The 26469-nt window shown below is 49.1% G+C and overlaps 1 protein-coding gene across 4 annotated transcripts; it reads right to left on the bottom strand.

Annotated features, from left to right (window-relative positions):
• Window positions 1-24479, bottom strand: Tef (TEF transcription factor, PAR bZIP family member). 4 transcript variants are annotated; one of them, XM_087556010.1, is made up of 4 exons: window positions 24336-24479; window positions 11353-11670; window positions 5435-5655; window positions 1-3387 (listed from the first exon to the last, which is right to left on the bottom strand). In XM_087556010.1, the coding sequence occupies exons 1-4, from the start codon at window positions 24436-24438 to the stop codon at window positions 3172-3174; spliced, it is 858 nt and encodes a 285-aa protein (XP_087412136.1). In that variant the 5' UTR covers window positions 24439-24479; the 3' UTR covers window positions 1-3171.
• Window positions 24480-26469: the final 1990 nt, after the last annotated feature.

Below are 26469 nucleotides of genomic sequence, written 5' to 3'. Positions count from 1 at the left end.
TTCTCGTCTCAAAATATTTAATTTTGTTTGAAAAGGATACATTCCCACCTTCCCTCCCTACCACATCACTCCGGCCCACCAGCAGTGACACACGCACAGGCACACACACACATAAGGCCAATGGGCTGCTGTCTGCTTCCGCCTCTACAGCTGGGACAAAGGGGTTTCCTCCTGGCCTCCTTCCCCCAGCAAAGGTAGGGAGAGGGGTTGCTGGAATGCGGCTCCCAGGGAGGATGCAGAGCCCCAAACACTCTACCAATCACATGCACTTAGAAAAATAAAACCAAGTGGTGTTCCGGCATCCAACACCAAACGACAGCAATCTCTACCTGGAAATCATCTTTGCCTTTTTCTAGAAAAATTTATTGCACTTAATTAACAGATGTTAAAGAAGCTGTGGGTGGGGCTTTGCCCTGGAAACCAAGAGCTCCACTTACAGGCCCCTCCCAGGGAGCATACCTCTCAGGGCCCCTGGAAAGCAAGCTTCTCATCTGTCCCCAGGCTGGAGGACTGTAGGAGCTGCCAGAGTGGAAAGCAGACCACAGCACCCTCTCAGCAGAGAGTGTGGACCAAGAGTTAGGTTCACTGTCTAGTGCTGTCCCCAACCACAGGAGTCAGACCCACATAACTTATTGGGCTGAGGCTAAGGTGACCGAGCGGGTCCCCCACAGCTGGCTCTTTCCAAAAGCATGTAGTTCTTCTTCCACACATCGCTTGAATGTACATTCCTGCAAGGTTCTAACTCATTCAGGTGTCTTTGCTGCGGCTGCCATAGCTGAGAACAGGATGTCTAGGAAGTGACAACATTTCTCATCCCAAGACAAACCCATGAAAAGCCAAACTGAAGTTGGCTTCTGGAGCCTGGTATTCCTTAGAATTCAAAGATCCAAGAGAGGAGCTTCAGGCTTCTGCTGTCAGCTCCTAGGGGAGTCAGGAGGCTTCCACAGCAAAACAACAGCAGAGATCAACTCTTTCTGTGCAGCCTTGGGTCCTAAGGCCAACGGAGGAGCCAAGCTTACATGAATACTTTTTTTTCTCGCCAAGATGTCAACCTCCAGACATGCTCCTTCTGGTTTGTTTCCCTGCCGGTTTTCATTCCAAAGGCTCCTCCAAGAAGCAAGCAGACACTGTTTCTGTAAGCACTTTAGGAGGAGCCAGAACCCCTACCTACTTCTGGAAGGAAAGGAGGGCACCACAAGGCAGAGAGGGGACCACGGGGAGACAGTAAGCCCCATCCACCCACTAGGGTCAGAACACAGATGGCATCCAGAGTTAAGTATCTATTCCTTAAAACTAAAACTTAAAAAACACAAACCTTACATTTCCTAGCCAAAGAAAACGAAGAGATTTTCAGGTCAAGGCTTGTCCACCAGTAACAAAATGAGGAACTGCCTCTGGGTGAACAGCCAGCCCAGAGAAGTCCTGGGTGGGTGGGAGGCAAGCAGCCGGGGCAGGACACTGACATGCTAGGTGCTACTGCCCTTTGTGGTTACAACAGAGACAAGTGTGCACACGGTTCCTAGAGAACCACAGAGTCAAAGTCAGGGACCTAGTAGGAAGGAGACCTCCCTTAGCCTTAGGGACCTTTGTCAAGTTCCCCAGAGAGGTGGTGTGCAGGTCCCAGGAGGGGCAGGGCATCTCCTGGCTGCAGTCCATGGCCAGTAGATAGTCTGCCCTGGTCTTAACATCATTATGAAAAGTCTTAAAAGATTGGGGCCCCAAACTAAGCCACCATTTAAAATAAAGCCAGTGTTAAGTATAATAAAGCACCCTCATCACCTCTGCCTCCTTCACACAGGCTGCCCACCCTGAGCAAATAAACACACCCTCCTGGAGGGCACCCTAACTGACCCACATGAGCAGAGGGTTCCATGATTTCCAATCCAGCCAAATAGAAGAGAAAGGTGCAGCTGTGACACAGAGGGAGCCAAAGCTGCAAGAAATCACTCTACCCAATGGTCAGACCTATGTGGGCACCTTCTGACTCCAGACGGACTGCAGGCCAGTGTAATGTCTCCAGAGCCCGCTGTCCCATGAGAGCTGTACCTTCAGCAAATACAACTCATAGAAGGCGACCTGCTGATACTCAAGGGAGGGAGTCTAATCTGTGAAGTGACAGGCCCTCTTCTGCCTTCAGGGAGACTGGATTCTGGTCTGGGTACATTGGTGAGCCAGAGCAAGGGTTCCATGGAGCTTCCCAAGAGAAAAGCCCTCAGTCTGGTGCCCACAACAGGAGACTGGAGGCCAGTTTCCTAAACACCATGCAGAAGTGGTACCCTGGGGCTAGGAAGCTCAAGCTTCCTAGGTGATGGGTTTTCTTTTTAAACTTAAGGTCTGAGAAGGGATACTGGGTGACAATAATCAGAGACCAGGCTAGTGGATGTCAAGAGCCTCCAGAATGGCCCAGAGGTACAAAGGCGCTGGCAATTAGAGCCCAGAGCCCAGCCATCCTGCGAATTTTTCTTCCATAGCAAGTGAGATGTAGAGGAAATTGATTCCAGGGCTGCTTCAGGCCTGAGAGCCACAAGATAGAAGCCGGAGCTAAGAATGGTTGGGTGCATATCTACTGCAAGCCCCACACCCCACCCTAACTCCAGGCTATGCAGAGACCCCACTTCTGTGGCCCACCACCATGTATACACTAACAGAGTATTAGCATGTCCTGGTTCTGAGACAGATGGGAATGAATGTTTCTCTCAAAGATTTTTTTGGGGAGGGTGAGGTACATGACAGACACACCCCAAGTGGAAATGCACCTGCTACCTGAGACGACATTAGGGTGACAATAATCATGACTCATTCTGTAGACAGCCCTTGTCAGTCCAAACTGGAGACTGAGGGAGGCTAGGAAAGCCTGAGCACTCTGTACAGGAGAACCTGGACTCCAGAAGGCCCCTTCTGATTCCGCCGGAGCATCCAACAAGAGACTTGGGCCATTTACCCGGCTACAGAGATTCACTCATGTTCCCCATCAGAGAGGACCCTGGTCCCCTGGGGAAGTCACCACATGTGCTGGCCATGTTATAATGAAGCTGAGACGTGAGTGCTCCTAGAGCAGGTACGCCACCATGTGCCCATGAAGAGTCCTAAGTCTCCACACGAGTGGGGTCCAGGAAGCCCCAGGCAGAGGTCTGAGGTGCAGGCAGTGCCCTGCGGGGCAAGGGGCACAGGTTACAAGGGCCCGTACTTGGTCTCATACTTGGACACGATGGTCTTGCACTTGCCCACCTCCTTGCGAAGCTCAGCAACCTCCGTCCGCAGGGCTGTGTTCTCCTTCTCCAGAAATGCTGCCCGGATGGTGATCTGATTCTCCTTCAGGCGCCTGGCGTCCCGGGAGCGTTTAGCTGCCACATTGTTCTTCTTACGCCTTGTCCAGTACTTCTCATCCTGTGGGAACGGCCCTCTACTGGTGTCTGGTGTCCCCCAAGAGAGCTTAGTCTTTCCTTCCCATCCCCAAATCCTCACCCTCCCATACCCATAGTGCAATGCTGTGGTAAGAACTCAAGATGGGACCCTAAACAGGAATACTCGGGGACACTGCCTGCTGTCAAGGGGCAGGTGTATGGTGCAGCCCAGGCACATGTCAATGTCTGAGCTGTCAGGCATTGTACGGCTTCGTGTTCTGCCCTTGTTTACTTTAGGCATATTGGTGGTTGTTGACATCTCTCTCTCCTCGTTCTCTCTGCCTCTCTCCGTCACCTGTCTGTCTGTCTTTTTCTTTGAGGTAGGTCTTCTCTAGGTATCCCTGGCTGTCCTGGAACTCACTATGTAGACCAGGCTGGCCTTAAACTCCCAGCAATCTATCTACCTCTACTTCCCAAGTGCTGGGATTAAAGATGTGTGCCACCACACCGCACTTAGTATTGGTTAAAAGCCAACAACCTAGGTGTACTTTAGTCCTCTGAGATCAAACCTGACTTCACAAGACCATGCAAGAGAGAGGGAGGGGAACAGAGGGGGAGAGCAGGTGCATGTGTGGACGTCGGTGAGTAACTCTGGGTGTTGGTCCTCACTGTCCACCTTGTTTGATACAGGGTCCCTTTGCTGTTCACTGCTGTGTCTGGCAGGATAGGTGGCCCAGGGCTTCTCCCTTCTCCCAGTAAGAACACTGGGATTGCAGCAGCACACTTCCTGTCAGGGCATACTACCTGTTACAACTTCCAAATGCCTTCTTAGGATTTGCACTTAGGTCCTCATGTTTTTGTGGCAAATGTTTTAACCACTAATCCAGCGTTTCTCAACCTGTGGGTTGTGACCCCTTTGGGGAACAAACAATCCTTTCAGAGAGGTCATATTTAGACCATCCAAAAACAGATATTGCATTACAATTTATTTATTTACTTACTTACTTATTTACTTACTTATTTGGTTTTTCCAGGAAGGGTTTCTCTGTGTAGCCCTGGCTGTCCTAGAACTAGCTCTGTAGACCAGGCTGGCCTCTGATTCACAGACAGCCACCTGCCTTTGCCTCCCACTTACTAGGATTAAAGGCCGTGCACCACCACTGAGATATATTACGACTCAAAACAGTAGTAAAATTATAGTTGCAAAATAGCAACAAAATAATCTCACAGGTGGAGGTCACCCCAACATGAGGAACCGCATTTAAGAGTCACGGAATTAGGAAGGGTGAGAACCACTGCTCTAAGCCATCTCCCCAGCCCTAGAAGGTGTCCTTTGTCCTTTAAAACTGTTCAATCTCACTTTCTAAGGTCTAGTGACTTCTCATACCAGGGAGGTGGAACACTAAAACACCCAGCAGCACCCTGGTTAGAAGGGAGGTATCAGAGTAATCAGGACCCAAGTCACACCTGACCACTTCTTCCCATCACTGCTGATGTGGCTTCAAGTAGACAACTCCTGTCACATGGTGTCCATAGTAGGAAGAGTTCTCCATATAAAATCACATATGAGAAAGCACAGGTCCTACTCCAGTTTTCTTTCCCTCTCTCTCTTTTTGCTTTTTTTTTTTTTCTTCTTCTTTTTTCCAGAGCTGGGGACCGAACCCAGGGCCTTACCACTGAGCTAAATCCCCAACCCCTCTCTTTTTGCTTTTATGTGAGTCTCTGTATAGCCCTGGAATTCAGAGATCTGCCTGCCTCTGCCTCTGGTTAAAGGTGTGAGCCAAAGTTCAGCTTCCTTCTCTTTTTCAAGTGCTAGAGATGGAGCTCAGGGACTCATGTGTCCCAGGCAAGCACTGCACCACTGAGCTGTGCCACTGAGCTGTGTCACTGTGCTGTGCCACTGTGTGACCTGCACTACTGAGATATGCCACAGCTTACCCTAGATTCTTTTTTTTTTCCCAGAGCTGGGGACCGAACCCAGGGCCTTCTGCTTGCTAGGCAAGCGCTCTACCACTGAGCTAAATCCCCAACCCCTTACCCTAGATTCTTAAACCACTGTTGTGCCTTTAATAAAGGACACTGGGTGTTACCTTCTGCTCATCAGGGACAAAGACTTTCTTGGCTTTCTTGATCATAGGCTGGGGCTTCAGGTCTTCCTCTGCAAACTTGTGCTTCCGAGGGTTGAAAAGTTCCCCACCTGGTACACTAGAGAGGACCAGGTCAGCAGGGTCAGGATTGAAGTTCACATCAACCTCCACACAGTTGGGGTCGATGGGACTTGGTGTCTCCCTCTCCTTTTCCAAGGATGATTCTGAAAGACAGGCAGACAATCTAGAAGCATCTCACTGGACAGAAAGAACATATTGCTCCACTATATAACTTGGAGACAGCACAAACCACTGCTACTTAGAAGAAAACCACGCCACCAGCCCCAAGACACATGTGGTCTAATCCCTAAGACAACCCTGTCTTTTGGTGTATGTTGTGGATCAAACTCAGGGTTCCATACATACTAAGCATGTGCTCAACCACTGACCCATGAAGTCTTCTGTTTTTTGAACAGAACACACCAAAGGAAACAGAGGCCTCCAAAATGGAAGGGATTTCCTAAGTATTTTGTTTCCAGAAGAATTAACAAGTAAAACACTGAATCATGATAACCCTTAACCTCCTGTGTCTCAAGAGGAACAACAGGGTGAGGACACGGGCTGAGAGGCTGACAAGCCCCGCCCCCACGTCAGTCACTCTTAATTACAGCTCTAAAGGAATGAGTGTTACCTCTCATTTTAGAGAAGAGGATACCAAGGTTCATAGAAATGCAGTTGGCTTTCCAGAACCCCAGAGGTAAGTAACTGAACTACAGAGTGAGTCATAGCCTGGCTGGTTCTCTTCCTGTCCCAAAGAGCTGGCTGGTTTACAGGTAAACATTGGGTTAATGTCAGTTTCAGAGTTCAAAGGTTGTGTGTTGACATAAAAGTCGTTTTAAAAGAAAACCGAACGTCTGGCCTACACAGTCAATATTGCCAATATTGAGTACACCAATATTCAGTCAATTGATAGTTACTGAATACAAACTAAATCCCTGATACTGTCTTGGCCTAGAAAACACAGTTTTAGGTTAACAGAGGTTAAGGCCACAGTTTTGTTTTTGTTTTTTTCTTTTTTTTCGGAGCTGGGGACCGAACCCAGGGCCTTGCACTTGCTAGGCAAGCTCCCTACCACTGAGCTAAATCCCCAACCCCGCAAGGCCACAGTTTTTAATAGGAGACAATTCTGCCCTGCAGGATATTATCTGGCTACATCAGGACTCCAGGGTGCAACTGGCATAATGTGTGTAGAAGCCTGAAGGTTACTACATACCTTGCAACAACAACAAAAAAAGAAGCCAAAATTAAAGCCAAAGCATTCATATTCATTCTCTCATTCATTCATTCATATTCTCTCTCCCTCCCTCCCTCTCCTTCCCCCTTCCCCCACAAACACTCCCGCCAAATTATCTGCCCTGTTCATAGCGTAAGTGTGGCATGATCAAATTTAGGTTTTCAACTGAATCAGGTTGGGTGTGCTGATATAAGCTACAAAAGATTCTGTCTCACCGCCCCCCCCCAAAAAAAAGGTATGTATATGTGGTCTATACATATCTGTGAGTCCTGGAGCTCAATGCTAAGAACACTCACTACTCTTGCACAGGACCTGGTTATAGTTTCTAGCATCCACACAGCGGCTTGCAGCTGCCTGTAACTCGAAATCCAGGGGATCCAACACCCTCCTCTGGCTTCTGTGGGCACTTTATACATGATTTACACACACACACACACACACAACACAAACACACACACACACACACACACACACACACAGGCAAACACTCATACACATAAAATAAATAATGGTAGGCATGATGGAGCACCTTTAATCCCAGCACTTGGGATGCAGAGGTAGGTGGAGCTCTGTGAGGCTGAGGCCAGCCTGGTCTACACAGTGAGCTCCAGGACAGCCTGGGCTACACAGAAAGATCCTGTGATGAAGAAAGAATAAGAAAGGAAGAAAGAAGAGGGAAGAAGAAGAGAGGAAGGGCAGAAGAGGAGGAAGGAAGAAGAGGAGGGAGGAGGAGAAAGAGGGAAGATGGGGATTACACTCACGTCCACTGACTCATCTAGTCTATTCCTAAGTAAATACTCCTAAGAGTATCCACCCACGAGCAGACTCAGGCACACAAGTGTTCCCAGTAGCATTGTTAAGAACTCCAACTAGGGGTTGGGGATTTAGCTCAGTGGTAGAGCGCTTGCCTAGCAAGCACAAGGCCCAGGGTTCGGTCCCCAGCTCCGAAAAAAAGAAAAAAAGAAAAAAAAGAACTCCAACTATACCACATAGTGAGCTCCTCTGTCCTTCAACCTCAGAATGGCTACACAGTGGTGTGCAGTGTGCTCACATGGTATTAGTCACGAATGGGAACTGGCAAACTTCCCCTACAGTCACAAGACTTTCACAAAACACTGTATAAAGGAGACCAGACACAAAACACACATATTACTGATGTCTTTACTACAAAGTAAGTGAAAAAATTAAGGCTTTTAGTTTCATATCTCCCTTTCTATGTAGCTCAGGCTGGCCTGAATTCATGGCAATCCTCCTGCCTTAGTTTCTTGAGTACTGGGATCACAGGTATACGTCAACACACCCAGCTTTCTACTAAGTATGTTCTGTGAAACTATTTTTTTTTAATTTACTTTATACACTGTAGTACACTGTAGCTGTCTTCACACACACCAGAAGAGGGCATCAGATTCCATTACAGATGGTTGTGAGCCACCATGTGGTTGCTGGGAATTGAACTCAGGACCTCTGTTAAAACAGTCAGTGCTCTTAATCTCTGAGCCATCTCTCCAGCCCACTATTTTAGTTTCTGAGACAGGGTCTCACTACTATGTAGCTCTAGAGCTCACTCTTAAGACCAGGAAAGTCTCAAACTCACAGAGATCTGCCTGCTTTTATGTGCATCACCATGCCCAGCATGCTTTGTTAACATTAAGACATTAAAATGCCCATGTAATTTATACGTATACTATAAAACTAGATAAAGTTATAAATATGAGGGCACTGATGCAATGAATTTGCAATTATATTATGTGTGCATGTACGGTGTTGGGAATTAAACCTGGGATCCTCAAATGCAAGGGAAACAGCAGCCTATTGCATTGCATCCTCTGCTCAACTCTTTTTGTACATTTATATGTGTGTGTGTACGCACACCTGTGTACACATGCACCATTGTACAAGAATGGAGGAGGTCAGAGGACAATTAGTAGAAGTTGTTTCTCTCCCACAAGGTCTTCAGGCTTGATGGTAAGCATTCTAACTTATGAGCCAGCCATCTTAGTGACCCTGACCCTTGCTGACCAGGTCTCTCTATATAACTGATGGCTGTCTTGGGATTCAGTCAGTCTATGGAGTCCAGGCTGGCTTCAAGTTGTGACAGCCTTTTCTCTCTGGTTCCTGAGTACTGGGAACCTACTTATTACAATATCTAAAAACAAAACAGAGGACAGTTCTATTGATAAGAAGCTCAGTTATTAAGAAATGTGATGTCTGGTGACAGAAATAGTGATTACCTTTGAGAAGCCAACCGCCCCGAGTCACAGGTGTTTCATGGATACCAATACAGTTCTGGATCCTGATTGTACAGTACTGACATGGGTGGTTCACCCTGTGAGGATCCACCGGGCTGCACACTTACACATACATACTTCATTAAGAAATCTTTCCTAAGGCTGGGTATGGTGCCGTATGCATTCATTACCAGCTCTCAGGAGGCAGAACAGGCATATCTGTGATTTACTGTCAATTCCACATGGGAAGTATTTAAACACTGTTTAATGTGTATACATGTGTGCATGTACATGTCAAGGCCAGGGTGTAATGTTGGGTGTCTTTCTCAATCACACATCATGCTGCATGTTTGAAGGCCAGAGGACAACTCACAAGAGTTGTTTCTCTCCTTCCACTGTGTGGGTCCTGAGGTTCAGTTGTCCTGATTATACACACAGTGGACCCAAGTTTGAGTCCCACCACCCAATTAGACTTCATGGAAAATTCCTCTTTCTGCTGAGCCATCTTGCTAGTCCACTCTTATTTTCTGAGATAGCTTATTTTCGTCTCTTGCTGAACCTGGAGGGCACTGACTTGTCTGCATACTGGCTGGCCGGCCAGTGTTGACCCCAGCAGTGCCATGCTCACATGGTGCTAAGGGTCTGAACCACCCAAATGATGACCTACTACTAAGCCATCTGTTTGTTTTCCTTTTTTTAGGTTATTTACTTTACGTGCACAAGTGTTCTACTTCCGTGTACGTGCACACACCACCGTCGTGACTGCTGAATCCTTTGAAACTGGTGTTATAAATGGTGGTGAGATACAATGTGGGTGTTGGGAACCAAACTCAGGTCCTCTGCAGGAACACTAAATGATCTTAATGGCTGAGCCATCTCTGCAACCCATTTCCTCTGTTTTTAATTTTTATTTAATTAATTAAAATTTATTTTGCAGTGTTGAGAAAGAAACCCAAGCAAGGCTTTTTAAAAAATATTTATTTTATGTCTATGCATGTTTGTCTGTATACCACATGCATACCTGTTACCTAAAGAAGCCAGAAGTGGGTGTGGGTGTCAGATCCCCTGTGACTGGTTAGTTACAGGTAGTTGTGAGCCACCATGCACGTGCTGGGAAGCCAAACCTGGGTCTTCTGGAACAGCAACCAACACTCTTCAGTGTTGAGCCATCTTTCCAGTCGGGAACCCAAGGTTTTGTGCACGCTAAGCAAGCTCTCTGCCACCGAATTACATCTCCAGCCTCTTTTTTATTTTTCTGAGATAGGGTCTCACTGTGTTATTTAGAGTAGCTTTAAACTTGTGATCCTCCTGCCTCAGTCTTCTGTGGAATAAGGATTACAGATATACGAAGGCTGCAGAGATACAGTGGCTAAAACCACGTGCTGCTTTTGTAGTTAACCTGAGTTCAGTTCCCAGCATCCACGTATAACCCCCCACAACTAAAAATAACAACTCTAAGAGGGCATTTTAGATACACAGTAAAATGCCCTACCAGTGACATACACTCCAACTTCTTACTCTCTATATTTATTTGAAAAGTTTCCCTTTTGGAAAGTTAAACAGAAACATACCATGAGAGCTTTGTGGTGTGGTTCCAGGAGATGCCTGTCGTTATGTCTCTAAGGCGACAGAAACTCTGCATGGCTTCTGAATGGGGGACAAATCTTCCCCAGTGGGTTTATGTTCAGATATGAAAGCAAATAAGCCAAAACAAAGCCAAAAACAAACAAACAACAACAACACAAAACAAAACAAAGCCAAAACAGTCTTCAGATCCTGAAGGATTTTTTGTTTTGTTTTGTTTGAAGCAGTGGGAACACTGTGCTAGTGCCTCAGCAGTGTCTGCCTCTGCAGATGAGCATCCTGGGTTCAGTGCTGCTTTAGTACCTGTCGGCCGGGTGAGTTAGGCAAGTTCCTTACTTCTCTGTGCCTCGGTCTCCTGTACAGAACAGGGATAATAGTACAACTCATTTTGTGAGATTGTTTTGATGACTGTTTGTTAAAGTCGGGCATAGAGCAAGTCCTCAGTAAATGCTAGCATGGACAGTCGGAAGGACAGTAGCAATGGTGTTTAGCAGTAGTGCCTAAACCTCCCAAGAATCTGTGGCCAAAATACAGCACTGAACCACAGTGGGGTTTCTCCTGTAGAGCTGCAGCCTAGGAACTCATTCCAGCCTCCTGCGCAGTGCCCCAACAGAGGAGACCAACTGCTGCCAGGGTGACTGTTTCATCCCTAGCCTTCAGACAGTACTCAAGAGTGGGAACAGAGGCTCCTCTAGTCTGCAGCCCACCAGGACCTGCTTCAGACAAAAGGCACACAGGAGTGTGGACGGCAGAACTCAGTGGGAAGTGGGCTCCTTAGACCAGGCAGGTGGGCCTGCCCAAAGGCTGTCACCAACCTGTGCTGGACACGGTTTCCGAGGGCTGGAAGATGGCAGTAGAGGAAGATGGTGGTGATGCTGTGGAAGAGCTGGCAGACTCCTTCCCCTCAAGCTCTGCCACAGGCAGCAGCAGGTTCTGGGCCAGGTGGGTGGGGCTGGCAGGGATGCCATTCTCCAACAGGAACTCATCCAGGTCCATGTACTCTAGGTGGAAAGACTCGCCATCGTAGGGGATTGTCTTGTCCCAGATGGGTGGCATGAGGGAGGCAGAGACGGCCATGGTACTGGCTGCTGCAGACTCGTCTTCCTCCAGCTTTTCCTTCCCCTTTTCCTTATCTGCAAACAAAATCTATGATGAGACACCGCACAAGAGTAACTCACCCCATGATGGGGACAGCCAGCCTTGGAGAAGACCCATGTTTCTCAGAGGCCTGTTTCCATCCAAATCCCATACACTTGTTTCAAGAGCACATCCTGTCTTCTCATTGTGCCTGGTGCTTGAACCAGGCAGGCTGGTCTCCTTAGGGCGTGGCACCACATGCTCTTCTGATTCTGGCCTTTGTGAATGTTAGCTGCATACTCTGAGGCAGGAGGTGGTCCCAGAGTTAATGCAAAATAGAGTGTGGGCATCTATAGGAGAGGCATGAGGAAGGAAGTGGTGCTTCTGACCATTCTCGATATCTTAGTGTGGAAAGGGCTGAGATTCTCCATCCAATGGCTTCTAGGTTCCCTGTCCTTTTCCCTGCAGGTATGTTTCTCCATAGCAACCCAGGGCTGCTACCCACTAGTTGTGGGACATGTGACCAGATCCATGTTATTAACCTGAGTCTTGGTATGTTTCCCTGTCACCAGCTTCTTTATGAAGAACAGAGACAGCATGTGAATATGACTATTACCCATGGTACAGAGGACACATTCTTTACTGCTATGAGTTTACTGAGGGCAGGTACTGGGTTGGACTCAGTTCCAGATTTCAGGGGGCAACAAAGTGACTATGGGAACCTGTCTAATGCCTGGAGAATGCTGGATTTTCAGACAGACTGACTTCAGGTGACTGCAATGAGAGGATCTGGAGCTCTTTTCAGAGCAACCAGTTTAGAAGGCTTTATCCCTGAATAAGCAGAAAAGGCCGAAGGCAGGTTTCCTGGGAGAATGGAAAAGGGAGGAGCTGAAGAAGAAAGACTGTTTCTATCCAAAGCAAAGGTAATCAATTAGTGAAGATCAAATCCCCCATGTCTTAGTCAAAAGGTTATGCACATGGATATCCAAGAGAGGGCAATTAAGAAAAAAAAAAAAACACAGAGAAATGTGACAAGACGAAATCAGAGTGAGAAGGAGGCTCATCAGAGAAGTGGGAGATAAAATCATGACAAGTTCATAATGGGTTTTCAAAACTGAAGGAGACAACGTTGAACTCTGGATTTAGAACTAAAAAAAGAGAGACATCAGATATTATTATGTTGGAGAAAAAACAGTCATGCTTGGGTCCCAAGACCAGACAGTCAAAAGGCAGCCTATTAGTCCAAGAACAATGACCAGACCCCATGAGGTGGAGGTTCTCACAAGCAGAACTTGCTCACAGCTTGTAATACGATTTAACATGAATTCTTATGACTGCCTCTTTAATTTAATTTTTTAAAACCAGGCTTTGATTTAAAAACAACTGGGAGGCAACAAAACTTCCAGCCTGTGGGTTGGGTGGGCCAGATGGCCTCCCTGCCCGTCTCTCTGAGTCCACATTCTGTTCAGAAATGACTGAACCAGTGGGGTGGGGTCACTTTGATCAAAAGAGGTAAGAGAAGGGAGGAAGATAACAAGCAGCCTCACAGAAGGACAAGCAACAGGAAGTTCCACATTTTCCTGACCAAAGCGATTAAAACAATTTTTTTCTGGTTTCTGAGATAGTCATGAAATCCAGGTGACTTCAAACTTGATATACATCAGAGGATGAGCTGGAACTAGTGATCCCCCTGCCTCTACCTCTCCAGTGCTGGGGTTGTAAGCAAGCACCGTTATAATCAGTCAGGCTATTTTATTTCAGTGTTTATAAGGTCAAGTTTTAAATTAATTCCAAAAGGTAAATGACTGACATGTCCAAGACTTAAATCACAGGGCCTGACACCAGCAGTTGTCACTTTCATGCAACAGAAAGAACACCAAACCAAGAGCCAGAGGGCCCACCCATGTGACCTTGAGAAATCATCTTTGCCTCTCAAGAGTCTCAACTTCCCTCACCTACAAAGTGGAGACAATAACCCTAACAAGATAAGACTATGTCAAAGTTCTTTGTGAGTATGTGCAAACGTAAGTCAAAATCACTGTATGGCCTGCTACTCTCTGGTAATCTTAAGCAAGAGCTGCCAGATGTGAGCAGCAGCCCTTGCAGTTTGTCCTACTCTAAGATCTGGAGCGAAGCATCACCTTCATGAACAAAAGGGTTTGTGTACATGGGGTCCTGAGGCAGGAGGAGAGAATTTAGCCTCACCTGAGGAGCAGAAGCTATTTATAAGGCAACGGTGACAACCATAGGCACAGCAGCCCGGAACACACCCAAGAAAAGAAAAATGGCATTTTAGAAAGGGAAATAAGTTCCCCAGCACAGGCAATCCACAGAAAGCCAATTCCTTCCCAGATACCCTAATTAAACCGAGCTCTTGAAAATCCAAAGATCTCTGGCTGAAAGGACACCTCAATGGACCTAGAACCCCACAATAGGTGACAGTCCCGCTGCTCTTCCAGGCCAAATACCGGCCAAGTCTGCTTTCCACACAAGGCCCCAGGGACCCTGTGGCCTGGGCAATTCGATGAAGCCTGGTCCTGCTATTGTGATTCCCAACAATCGATCAGGAGGAGGACCTTAATGGCCACATACTAACCTTCATAAAAGCCCCACTTTGTCTATCCTTCAGGCCCTTAATTTTTTTTAAACCACGCTTTGATTTAAAAACAACTTGGAGACACTACCGACCCTCATTTCAAACTGCCTCCTCCATCTGCACCACAGCAGCGTCCCAGGGATGCACCACAGTGGACCTGCTCAATGTCCACTCCTAAGGAAGAATTGTCCTCCTCCAGGACAGGCCAAAGACATACAAAGGCCATCTGCTACATGGATTGGGGCCTCTCAAACTTTGGTGGTGAACTCTGCACCCACGAGGATGCAGAGGAGTGTTTCTTAAAATACAGGTTCTGTCTCAGGATCCGCAGACTAGGTGAGGCCCAGGAACCCGCATTTTCAGGCAAGCAGCATTCTAGGGATCTGGATGTAGGCAGCCCCGCTGCAGCCCCATCTAACTGGCTGCTTCCTTGCAAAGTTCTGTTGACCCGTCCTTTCCAGATCATCTCCTGATTTTCTCTCTGGGCCAGAGGCCTAGTCCAGCAGGCCCCTAGCCATCTCCGGGCCCGGATAACACCACTTCACTGGACCGCTTCACCCTGACCTCTGACCGGGCCCGCCCCGCCCCCACAAGGCCCCGCCCTTACAAAAACCCCGCCCCCAGACACGCGCGAGCCGCCCCCCCTCACCGAGCCGCGTCTCGCGCGGGGGGTTCTCCATCAGCTTCTTCAGGACTAGAGGGAAGGAGCCCGACAGGCCCCGTTCTCCAGCTGCACGCCCCGGGCCCGGCCCCGCCTGAGGCTCCACAGGCGGCTTCTTCCCGCCGCCCGCCTCGGACATCGTGCCCTGCGCCCCACTCGTGCGCCTCGCCTCCCCCGCCCGCACCCCGAGATGGGCCGGAGCGGCTCGACCCGCCGCAGCTGCTGACACGGGCAGCACTGCGCAGACGCGCTACCGCACCCCCGCCTCTCTCCATCCGCACCCCTCCCGCGGACTGGTTCCGTCTCATTCATTATTCATAAGGCCAGGCCAGCGGTCCCGGAGCGTGGCTTCCGATTGGTGCGCCCGGCGGGCACAGCTCTTCAAGCTGGGATTGGCTGTGGGAACCAAACGATGTAGACACGTGCTGGGCCAGGTGAGGAGTATCGCTCCGCCCGCCTGGGAGCATCGGGGGCTTCTGTGGAGCACCCCTGTTCTTTTTGGTCAGTCGCGTCCCCTTCGCCACCACCTTCGTGACTACAGGTTTCCTCCCAGTCCATCGCAGCCTCCTTTTCCTCTTTCCCTCCGAGAAGCCACCTCAGAGGAAGGCGGAGCTGGGCACTACGGCCCAGCCCGGAGGGTCACGTGGAGCGGCAGCAGAGTCGACCCACGCGGGGCGGGGCAATGAGGGAAAGGCCCATGTCAGCCAATGGGACAAGGGGGCGGGGCCGGCGCGATTGCACGAGGCTCTGCACGTGCGGTTGCGGCGCGGAGGGGCGGGCCGGGAAGGAGAGGGGCGGGGCTGGCTCTGGCCTGGGCCTGGACCCGCCTGGCCTGTTGTTTGGCGGACTCTGCCCGGGGTAAGGGGCCTGGGAAGTGGATGCTCAGCAAGCGCTCCTCCCACGCTCCGCGCGAGGTTAGCGGAGGGCAGGCGGGTTCCAAACTCCGCCGTTCAAGCGGGTGTCAGGTTGCCCACTGATTTAGGGATTGGGCGCAGGCGTGGTTGCGGAATAAACACTAGTACGGAAAGCGCCTTCTTGAGACCTATCCAAGAACCAGGGTCGAGACAGACGACTAGCTGCTCGCTTGTGACCTTGGGAATATCCAGGTGGCCACTGGAGCCCATTTCTTTAGTCTTAAAATTCAACACTGAACTAGAGTCTCCACAATTCTGGGCGCCTCCGAGTTTCCCTTTCTTAAAATGAAAAAGCAAAACAAGACATACTTCCTGAGTTCCTTAGGAAACCTGTGAGTCGTAAAGGGTTGAACAAACCTTCAAGATGGCTCGCAGAACTTTGTACCTCTTTGCAGTACAAGTCATACTCGGCTTCAAGCCCAGACAATACTAGACGCTCTGGGATTAAGCTCCCAGAGGGGCAGGGACTGGCTTGTTTATATTCTGTCCCTCCCATGGCTCCCTGCCTCCGAAGGAGGAGCTGATTCTGACTGAAAGGCAGCCTGTGGTTCCTGTGGTAGGTACAGAACACCACGATAGACAGCTAAAAGCACATGGAATCAGAATTGTGTTAGGACTTAAGGAAAAAGAAATTCAGCTGAGTAGGCCTAAAGGAAGAGACCAAAGGACGTTGGGTGGCCATAGGGATAAGATGATGGACTGAATCCAAAATACAAGTTTTTATGATGTTGATGATTTTCTAAGCCTGATGCCTCCAGACCATTGTTCCATTTCTCCAGTCTGTTCTTTTTGTCAAATAGGGAGAAAGCAGGATTTAGCCTAGGTGCTCCCGTGCAAATATCTTTCCTAATTTAATCAAAATTGATGGATATAAATCCAATGTGGAAAAAGGAAACTGCACAGAAAACCCAGGCATTGCAGAACTATTAGGAGGAATTTTGCGTGTATCTAGGATATCTTTTGGAGAAACTGACCTAGAAGTTTTTAGAAAAAAATTTAAAAGAGCAACTCCAAGAAAATGAAGCAACATATGAAACTCTAGAAAAAAAAAAGCTGGGTGAGGGGCTGGAGAGATGGCTCAGAGAGTAAGAGCACTGACTGCTCTTCCAGAGGTCCTGAGTTCAACTCCCAGCAACCACATGGTGGCTCACAACCATCTGTAATGGGATCTGACGCCCTCTTCTGGTGTGTCACCGATAGTGTGTTCATATACATAAAATAAGAAAAGCTGGGTAAGATGACTCATGGGGTAAATGTGGCCTAAATGTGATTGCTGTCGAGTCTAACAATCAGAGTTCAGTCCCTGGGTACCATAAAATGGCAGGAGGGACTCACAAACTGTCTTCAGACCTCCATGAGCATAATAATCCCTCTGTATACACACACACACACACACACACACACACACACACACACACACACACGTAACAATATTTTTTAAAAAGAAATACAAATCTCCAAGTAGTTTGGTTCTGGAGGAACTGGCTAGACCAGACTGAAATGTGCATTTTCATGGCTAAGTCTTACACCGTTGAGAAGGTGAAGAGGTCCTAGTATGGCAGGGGAGGGTTGATAGGGTCAGAGTGGCATCCTGTCTGTCTATAACAAAGATGACACACGGGGAGAAGTCCAGATTCCCCCTCCTGCTCTCATCCTCTCCCTCTCCTGTCCCCTCTTCCTTACCCTCCCTCTCTCTTGGGCTATAGCTACCCCAAATGGATGACGGATCACCAACCTGGAGCAGCTTACCTAGCAAGTGACTAGGATGCAGGAAGGGAACAGGCCCAGGCTTCAAAGCGGATCTAGCTTTGAGTCTCTTCTCTACTGACACTTGAGAGGCTCCCCCGGATAACCAAAAGGTGGATGTTCCTCGGGATGTTCTGCATCCTGAAGGAGCACTACAAGCATGTTCTGTCTAATGCTTCTTTGCAAGCTGTGGGGGATTGTCCTAAAGGCAGGGACATTACTTTCTCTTCTTTCTCCAACCGACCTCAGAAGAACCCCAGCAGCCTTCTCTGCTGCTGTCTCCTTTCACTGCTGTGCTGATAGCTATGACCTTGCCTCTTCCCAGAGTAGAGGAGAAAGTGCCATAGTGTGAAAGCCCTATAAAGAGACTCCCTCAGAGGGAACATGTTAGTTAGTACCTGGTTAAACTTTAAAAGTGTGCGGCTGCTGGGTGCACTGGTGCACACTTTTAATCCCAGCACTTGGAAGGCAGAGGCAGTTGGATCTCTGTGAGTTCCAGGCCAGCCTGGTCTATATAATGAGTTCCAGGACACCCAGGGCTACATAGTGACACCCTGTCTTTAAAGAAAGACAAAGAAAAGTATGATGTGGCAGCACACTTCTCTGTATCAATATTTTTTTTTTTTGAGTTTTTTGTTTGTTTGGGATAGGGTCTCATGGATCCCAAGATGGCTTCAAACTTGCTGTGTAGATGAGGATCACTTTGAATTTATGTTCTCCTGCCATCACCTCCTGTGTGCCAGGACCACAGGCGTGCACCCCCAGCACCAATTTATGGAGCTCAGGAGATCACACCCAGGCTCTGTGCATGCTAGGCAAGCAGTTGACTAACTGAGGTACATCTCTAGTCTCTAATAATAGTTTTAAGTTAATTAATCACTTATTTAGTGCTTGTGTATGTGTACACACACACACACACACACACACACACACACACGTCATAGTAAACATTTGGAGGCTACAGGATAACTTTGGGCATCAGTTCTTCTTTTACCAAGGTTCCAAGGAATTAAACAGATTGTCAAGCCTTGTGGTAGGTGCTTTGTCCCACTGAGCCCTCTTGCTGGTCAATTAGAGTGAGAGTGTATTCTTTTTTTTTTTTTTTTTTTTTTTTTTTTTTGGTTCTTTTTTTCAGAGCTGGGGACTGAACCCAGGGCCTTGCGCTTCCTAGGTAAGCGCTCTACCACTGAGCTAAATCCCCAACCCGAGATTGTTTGTATTCTTAGTGGGGGTGGGTGTGGAGTGGGGGAGTCAGGATCTCACCGTGTAGCTCTGCACTGGCCTGGGACTCACTGTTTGTACACCAGGCTATCCTCAGACTCACAAAGATCCACCTACCTCTGCTTCTCAAGTGCTGGGGTTAAAGTATTGCCACGCAAGTCCAATAATAAGTTTTCAGGACGATGCCTGCCTCAGATGTCTGGAGCAGCTGTGACTATGGCCTTGAGAGTAGACCTGAGGAGACCTTCCTCTGAGCCAGTGACCTGATTAGAGCATTGTGCAAATGGCTTCTCAGCCTCCATCAGTCTCCTCAGGGAAGCAGATGGACAACCCTCCTGAGTGGGGCCTGTGGAGATTATCTGTGATAAGCACTGGCAGGTACCCACCCACCTACGTAATGCGTGAGATGGACGGGTGGGCATCCACCCAGCCTCTTCCTTCCATTCAGGCTGTGTTGGTTCAGGAGTTGTTTTGTTTGTGATGGTAAGAATAGGTTATAGAGGCTAAGCCAGAGCCAGCATGGGGTGAGAAATGGTATTCACCAGAACAGGAAGATGTTTAGATTCTGTTCTTTTCAGCCAGAAACCTGCTGACCAACCCAAGTTAGAAAGTCTATTTAGTGAACCACATGCTGCACAGGTGATTTCCATTAGCCTGGACCCCACACCGATCCTGACCACTTAGCATCTAGGAGGACTAACAGACAGTACAGGGCCTGGAATGTGCGAAAGCAGGCTGATGGTAAGGCTCCTTCTGAGTTCTAGAAAGCCAACCCTCGGTATCCCAGCACTAAAGGCTGGCAAGCCAATGCTTTGTTCAGAGTAGCACTAAATACTTGTTGGCTGGCTTTCTCTGTTTGGTGTTGGTAAGAAGGTTAGAACTTTTTAAAGCCAAGTCTCATACATTTCAAGTGTTATTAATATGAACTAGCAGTTGTGTTTGATTTACGGGGGAATCTGGAAGAACAAGCACTAGCCATTGTTTTGGCTACTCCCCAGCGCCAGCCTTGCCAGCAGCTCTCTTTTGTAGCCCACATACCTGTGACTGGGAAACTGTGGCTCTCTCTGTGCTTTGTACTTTGGTCCGAAGGTGTTGAGGGTAGAAGTGGTGGGTAGGGCGTCTCTTTAAATTCTTGCCTCTCCCTTCAGTACTCTGAAGAGTCTGCCCCAACAGAACCGTGACTATGGAGAAAAACCTTCCCCCACCACAACCAGCCTGTGCGGTGTTTGACACCACCTGACAGCTTGGTTTCCCTAGCTGAAGTTCTGCTGGTGATACAGAAATAGGTGCAGGCTGTAGGACCCAACCACTGAAGCCGCATCCCTGTGACCTTTCCCACCACACTACATGCACGCTTTCCCCCCACATGGATCACCTTCTGTAGCACCAATGGCCTTTTCTGTAGACAAAGGGAAGGGTCTTTGAGGTGTTTCCCTACACCCTGAAAGTTCTTCCCATAGTCAGCTCTGCCTCACTTTCCAGGATTTAGTTTAAATGTCTCCCCTTGGAAAGGCCAATTGGACCTATAATTGCTATCTTTCCTCACTGGGTTGCCAGTTCTAGTTAAGCAAAGACAGTGTTGGTCTCATCCAGTCTGAGCCTCAAGCACAGCAAATGCTCACTAAGCTATAACGAATAACTCGATGGCCAAGAAATAGCACATGGTTTTGGAGATAGGCATGAACCTGGAAGCAGGAGCTGGGTGACCCGGTTGACAGGTATGTGACCTCCCATTCTGGATCATCAGTGTTCTCACTGGGGAATGGAAAACCAGACTCCCTTGCAATGGTGCTGCACACAGTGATGTAGGAATGGTTGGCACATGCTCCTGAGAATGGCTGAGAGACTTGGGTCATTCCTATAGGAGCCTTACTTAGGGTCTGGCCAGATACAAAGCCACCTGGAAGGGTGCCTCTTGACACTGCCATCAGTGTCTGGCACTTGATGAAAATGAATTTTTCATGTCTCTAATGGGGGTAGGGTGTGACAGAGAACAAGGTCCTGGCCTCAGGCAGAGAGGAAGGAAAGGGACCACTCACCTATTTGCCCTGAGGTGGCCAAGCTCTCTGAGTTCATTTTTCACTAAAAGAGTGGGGAAGATATACCACTTAGCAGGCTGAAATGAGGAGTAAATTACACAATATAGCCAGCCTGTAGAAGGCCTCATGTCATTTCCTCCCTCCTGAGCAAGCACCGTGCTTCCCCGGTTTCCCAGGCCGTGTGAGTCCTCATGCAGCCTCATAAGACCAAGTTTGGGTCAGCCCAGGCTGCACTGAGTCCCTTCACTGTTCACTTCCATTCACCAAGAGGGCTGGAGTGAGCCCTCCTCCTCTCCCCTTTTGTAGCCGAGGAAATAGCAGTGAGATGCTGCCTATTGTACTATAGCAGAGTTGTTGGATTTGGTGCAGGGTTGATGGGATCAATGTCCCAGGAATCTCAGCACGAAGTTCCAAGGAAACAGCCCTGTGTGTGCACAATCTCATACCATCCAGGTCTTTAAGGGGAGGTGAAAATAAGGAAATGGGGTCAGGTTGCCAGTGTAGGCAGAAAGGGAATGAGAGTCAGATTATAGGCAGAAAGAGCGGAAACCAAGCCACATACACTGTTCTTGGCCTTTGAGAGAGAGCCGCATGGGATGTCACAGTTGAAAACACTTCCACATGGGACAGCTCATTTAGTCCTGGCAACGAGCCAGCAGCACGGGCATTTCTCATCCTCCCTAAAAAGGCTCTACTGCTCACTGGGCAGTAGAATCTAGGATCACATCCTCAGGCTAATTTTAAAGCTTTGCTTCTAACAGCCTTGCCCAGAAGTGCCCCTTCTTGCCTAGTTTGACTAAAGCACGCCAGGCTCCTGTAAGTGGAGGAGACAGAAAGGTAGATAGGTTGCCACTGCACACAGTCAGGCCCTGTGGATAAGGGAAGCAGAAGTCAAGATCTTTCAAGAAGCTGAAGAAGAACAAAGCAGGAGATGGGGTGAGCACTGAGAGCGAATCTTTGGGGAAAGTACAAGAGCAGAGATGAGAAGCATGATTTTTTTTATAGACTCGGAAACAGAGATGAGAAACTGAGTCAGAGATTGGAAAATGGTGTAGGGAGGCTGGTTGAATTGTGGTTCGCAGTAAGGGCCACCAGGAAACCAAGGAGTCTCAGGTCAGTACTGACCAGGATCTACCTATGGGCACCAGAGAGAAGCAGAAGTGTAGGCTGCAGCAGGCCCTGGAGCTGCCGGAGGAGCCCCATGTGGATCTGGGGAAGTGTCTTTGACCTGGAGCACACAGTGGTAGGAGAGCATTCTTGAGGGCACACCTGGAATTTCTCACACTCTGCATTGCTCACTTCTGAAATCCTTTCCTGCTGGAACTTAGCTACACCCCGCATGTGACTTGGCTGTGCTGCAGAGTATCTGGGCTAGAGGAAGAAAAGGGAAAGTACGGATTCTGCAGGGTCTTCCAGGAGAACCACCTCTTACATGGAGATGAAGGGCAGAGTGGTGGGAAATGAGCAGAACAAAACACAACAGGGACTTGTAAAGTCCGTACATGGGACTGCTGGGTCTTCTGGCTCAGCGGGGGCGTGCACGTGTTCAAGCAGACCTTTAAGTGCTTTGGAAGGTCTGGGAGATTTGGGGAGTAGTGGCTGTAGGCAGGAAGTAGTAATATATAAGTTGGGGCTTTGTGACGTATTTGGCTCCTGCACCACTCTCCCCTCAATTTTTTTTTCAAGTTAGCCACAGCTGCTGTCAGCCCTGTGGGATAGCTTGTTCTGATTTTCATGAAGTGCCACATGGTTGTCCAAGACCCAGGCCTAAGACCCAGCTACACTAGGCTAACTAATCCTCAGGCAGAGGATTACCCAACATTGGCAAAGCTCCACCTGAAACCTTGGGCAAGTCCCCTAAGTGCTGGGCCCCGCTGCCCATGAGGGATGGGGATTTTAGCTTTCACAGGCCTCTGCACACCATCTAGGAGCCAGCGACCAACAGTTGCTACCACACTTCAAAGGCATTGTTAGTCTCCTGCAAAGAGCAGTGCCCTGAGTCAGCCCCTTTGCATCTGGAGCTGACCCTGTCTGCAGTGCAGTAGGCATCTTGGGACAGCGGGGTGGGGTCATGAGGATGCTGCATCATCTTCCCTAGTACCTGCAGGACTGGAAGGGTTCTACTTGACATTTTGGAAACTCTTCCACCCAGAGATGGAAGAAAGCACTCTGTGGCCTGTTTGTGGGTATGGACCCTAGCTGAGGCTCATCTATCTGTCAGGGTCTTTCCTGGGGATGTAGACATGGGCTTCTTCTGCTGAGCAGCTGACTTCCTTTGTGCCATTAGACCCAGGAACACCAGGACAGCACCAGGCTGTGGTCTAAAGCACCAGGGTCCAAAAATCCATGAAAGGCCTTGGAGGAGCCTGCCATGGGCTTTGGGGAATCCCACTACTTCAGACGTTTCCAGCGTCAAAGCCTGCTGTCCTGCCTTCCTCGAGAGGGTGAAAGGAATGTCCTTTGGCTCCCAAGTTTGGAGAACCCTACAGGAAGAAGTCCGGCGGGGGTTTGGGGGTGGGGGGTGTAGGGGTGGGGGTGGGGACACCATGGTGATGAGATATATCAGATGCCAGCACAGAATGAGGCAGATGACTGAAAAAGGTCCCAAAAGAACACCCTGACCTCCTGTCACCCTGGCATCAGAGACAGGTGGGTGGTCTCCTCTAAAAGCAATGAGGCAGGACTGGTAGCACTGCGCTATAGCAAAGCTTGTGCTTAGCATTCAAAAGGCCTGGGTTCCATTCCCAGTACAGCCAGGAATTTTTTTTTTTTTTTTTGGTTCTTTTTTTCAGAGCTGGGGACCGAACCCAGGGCCTTGCGCTTCCTAGGTAAGCGCTCTACCACTGAGCTAAATCCCCAGCCCCCAGCCAGGAATTTTTTGATAAAGGTAGCAAGAACTGGGTGAGCCTGAGAGATCTGGCAACATAGACATCAGGAGAGAGTACCCTAAATTAGTTCCCCAACTCCCCAAAGCACCTAACTTTTCCAGGAAGGTACCTGGTACAGGCTGCCCAAGTTGCCCCCCACCCCTCCACACCCTCTGCCACTCACTCTGCTCTTCTGCTTGTCCCTAGCCCCAGGGTTGCCTGTGGTATCCTAGGAACGTGGGGCTTGTGGTCCTGTTACATAACCAGCTTCTATCCCATCCATGAGTTCAGCCCTCCAACAGCAAGCAAATGGTGAGCAGAAAGCCTCTTCTCCAGACCGAGCCTGCCCCAGTCTCCTGGCTCTGCCACTCCTCTGCTTACCCACAACGTGCAGAGGGAGGGAGCTTTAGAAGCAATCAACCTCCAGTTGGACTCCTTCAGGCACAATAGTCCATCCTTGCCCCACGTGAGCACAGTACCTGTCAGTAGCTGCACGCTGGCCATAGCACCCGAAGCCAGCAGGCACAGGGCAGCCCCAGAGTTGGTGTGGCACCCACATACATCCTGGGGTCCTCTGCATTGCAGCCCTTCCTACCCATCTTGCTACTGTTCCTGTGCCTGCTTCCACCCCTTAGGCACTTAGGCACCTTGCCAGTATAGATTACTTGTGTTCCTACCTGCCTTCTTCTCTGACCAAGGCAAAGAATGCTCCAGCAGGGACTTGAGGACCTCAGGCATGTCCATGGCAGGGGCCACTCCAATCTGGTTGCAGCTCGACATGGCCCAGCAGGAGGTGCTTGCTCCGGAGTTTAGAAGCAGCTGGAGAGGCAGGGGCTGCTGGGGAGCCACAGGCTAGGGAGGCAGGCGGGGTGTGAGCCTGAGGCAGCCAATGGGCAGCCCCTGCCCCAGCCCGCCTGTCCACCCCCAGCTCGGCCACCTGCCAGCTACGGCAGCAGCCAGGCCTTCCCTTCTCGCTGCTTGGCAGGGCGGACCTGGCCTTGTGCCAGCTGCAGCACGTGGAGCCACAGCGCCAATCCTCTGACAGAGAACCCGGCCTGTTATCTAACTTTGCAAAGGGAAGTTCTCCCCCAGTCTGGGAGCCATAACCAGGGCTGCCAGATGAGAGCGGTGAGCAGAGCTCCACGCCCACAGCAAGTGAGCACAGGCACACACAGGGAGCTGAGGGATGGGGGAGGCCCGGAGGCCCAGGTTCAGTGGAGAGCAGGGCGCACCATGCAAATCAGCTTGGACTGGAATCAGAGGTGGCTGGAAGAAAGGATGAGAGACCAGACCAGCATCCCAGGTGGCTAAGGAAAAAGGATGCTGTAATGGCACCATGCATTCCGTTCACATGGGAGCTTGCGAGTTCCAAAGGGTTGGGCATGTTTGAATGAATATGTGCCACACACATGAGCCTTACAAGGCATGTATGTGTGCATGTGGGATGCATAGCTGGGGCTTCACACTATCTGTCCAACTTGAAGCCTGCTCTCCAAGTCTCTGGTCTCTCAGAAAGGGAAGAAGAGGAAAATAGGTCCCTAGGATAGTCGTCAGGTGGGCACTACTGAAAGGGGACAGCCCTGCCAACTTGATTCAGGCTTGCCCTGAGTGACAAACCTCGATGTGTCCATCACTGAGGTTTAAGTGGCAGTTGGCTACCTGTCATAGGCCCTTCCTTTTTCCCACAGGTGTGCTGGGATCCCCAGGACACTGACTATGTATGGGTTAAGTCACAGACTTGATGTCCTCATCCTTCCAAGAGAGGACCCAGAGAAGTCAGACTTAGGCAGAGAATCTATACCAACCCAGAAACTACTTCTGGGGCTCAGCTTCAAAACTAGAACTGTAACCTCTGTCAGGCCTGCTTCTGCAGCTCAGATACCCTGGGGCGGATGATAAGCTCTCGGCTTTCTGTTCTGTGCCTGGTCTCACAGAGATCCATGGCTGTTTTCCCAAATCCCATCTTACGCAGAGCTGGAAGTGTTTCCCCAATGTCTCCTGCCCCAGGGCTTTAGCGTATTCTCCTCCTGAAGGATGCTCCCCAGATTAATGAAATTACATATCGTATATTACATAACCCACAGCTCCAGAACTCACTCTGGAACCAGGCAGGCACTGAATTTGTGCTCTTTCTGTCTTGGCCTCTCAAGCAGCTGTATGACCAGACTGGGCCAGGCTTCCTTTTTGTTTTTCTTCCAGTACTAGGAATGGAACTAAGGGCTTTGTGCAATGAAAGTCCTTCATTGTTTCATACACACATGTATAATATACTTTGAGCTTCAGTTCCATTATCCTCTGCTATCCCCTACTGCCCCTTGTTGTTGTTTTTAAAGACTATGATAGTTCAGGATATATACACATATACATATATATATCCTGAACTATTAAAAAGGTATATATATATATATATATATTTAAATTGTGTCTAGAGTTGGCTCAGCAGTTAAGAGTATTTCTTTTTTTTTTTTTTTTGGAGCTGAGGACCGAACCCAGGTCCTTGCGCTTGCTAGGCAAGCGCTCTACCACTGAGCTAAATCCCCAACCCCGAGAGTACTTCTTATTCTTGCAGGAGACCCAAGTTTGTCTCCTAGCACCACCACCCTAACCATACTTCTAGGTAATCCAACCCCTCTGCTGCTCCCTGTAGGCGTACACATGATGCACATACACACACGCAGGCAGACACTCATGAAAATAAAATCTTTTTTAATTACTACTTTCATGTATTTATTTTGTGTGGGTATATGCGTGTGTAAGTCAGAGGACAGTTTGCAAGTTGGCTGTCTCCTACTTTGTGAATCTCAGAGTGGA

This window comes from Rattus norvegicus, chromosome 7 (genome assembly GCF_021556685.1).
Source record: "Rattus norvegicus strain SHRSP/BbbUtx chromosome 7, alternate assembly SHRSP_T2T, whole genome shotgun sequence".
NCBI lineage: Eukaryota > Metazoa > Chordata > Mammalia > Rodentia > Muridae > Rattus > Rattus norvegicus.
Note: the sequence above shows the minus strand (reverse complement) of the source record. Positions and strands in the feature narration are given on the sequence as shown.